Raw genomic sequence first — 1139 nt, 5'->3', positions numbered from 1 at the left:
GAGGCTGTGCTCAGACCTGGCAAAGAGAAGATGGGACATGTCAGGACAGCCAGGCCACTTCCAGCACTTCTGCTCCTCCTCTTTCTCCCCACCCACCACCTGCCCAGCGCAGGGAAGCCCCTGGCCAGCAGCCCTGCAGCACCTACCCGAGAGAAAGGGGTTGCGGGTCTTGGAGGCCGGAGTAGGTGCGACCAGGGAGTCCAGGTTGACCAGGGAGGAGGCGGCAGGGCCAAGGAAGGCCTCGGGAGTTTTACAGTCCTTCCGATCCTTGCCGGATTCAGGCAGGGAGTCAGCCAGGTTGGCAAGGTCAAAGCTCTTTGCCCCATCCTGCCTGGTGCTGGGGAACAGGTCGCCAAAGGGGTCGGGCTCTGAGATGGAGGGAGGGGAGATGAGACACATGAGCCAGCTGGGAGACACCAAGGGTGACAGCACTCTCCCTTGTCACTGCACAGGGTGGCTGACAACACATCTCACCCCAGGTCACTGCGTGACACAGTGGGGCTGAGCCTGGAGCATGGCCTGCCCAAGTATCCCCCAAGCCACCATGGGAGACAGCAGAGTTAGGGACATGAGTGCACACAGAGACTTGGGCTGCTCCCTTAGCTGTCGGGCAGACTGAGGCCACAGCACATGCCCATGGAAACAAGATTTGGCCACACCAGCAAGCAACTACACACAACCTGGCCAGCACTAGAACTGCCTCCCTGCCACAGGCAGGGACAGGTCGCCACCTGCCCACTCCCAGCTCTTACCCACAGGGCTGCTGGACTTGGCCGAGGAGGGCGGCTGCGAGGGCTCCTGCTCCGGCGGCTCAGGCGGCTTTGCAAACGGGTCAAAAGCGTTCCCCCCTGGAGCTGGGGGGAAGAGGGGACACTCAAGGAGGGGAGCAAGCAGGGAGGTGTGGGGCAGGAGATGGAAGGGCAGGAGAGAGGCAGGGGTGGCTGCCTGCAAGGAGACAGAGAAGAGGGGATGCAATGCAGGGCATGGGTTTGGGGGTCAGGAATGTGCACTGGGGAAGGCTTAGATGCGCTAGATCATGGGATCATTGCAGACCAAGACACCCCTACTGCTTGCAGCCATTACACCATAACAAGCAGGTCCCTTTCCCAGCCCCAGCAGGGACAGGGAGAGGGGACAGG

The 1139-nt window shown here is 61.6% G+C and overlaps 1 protein-coding gene across 1 annotated transcript in view; it reads right to left on the bottom strand.

The window, feature by feature from the left end:
* The window catches only part of EPN3 (epsin 3), a 6021-nt gene that overhangs the window by 380 nt on the left and 4502 nt on the right, over nucleotides 1–1139 (bottom strand). The window contains 3 exon segments of the mRNA XM_031060013.1: nucleotides 1–12; nucleotides 15–368; nucleotides 753–854. The exon segment at nucleotides 1–12 is cut by the window's left edge and continues 380 nt beyond it. Of these exon segments, the coding sequence (XP_030915873.1) occupies nucleotides 1–12; nucleotides 15–368; nucleotides 753–854 (468 nt within the window).

This window comes from Geospiza fortis, unplaced genomic scaffold (assembly GCF_000277835.1).
Source record: "Geospiza fortis unplaced genomic scaffold, GeoFor_1.0 scaffold244, whole genome shotgun sequence".
NCBI lineage: Eukaryota > Metazoa > Chordata > Aves > Passeriformes > Thraupidae > Geospiza > Geospiza fortis.
Note: the sequence above shows the minus strand (reverse complement) of the source record. Positions and strands in the feature narration are given on the sequence as shown.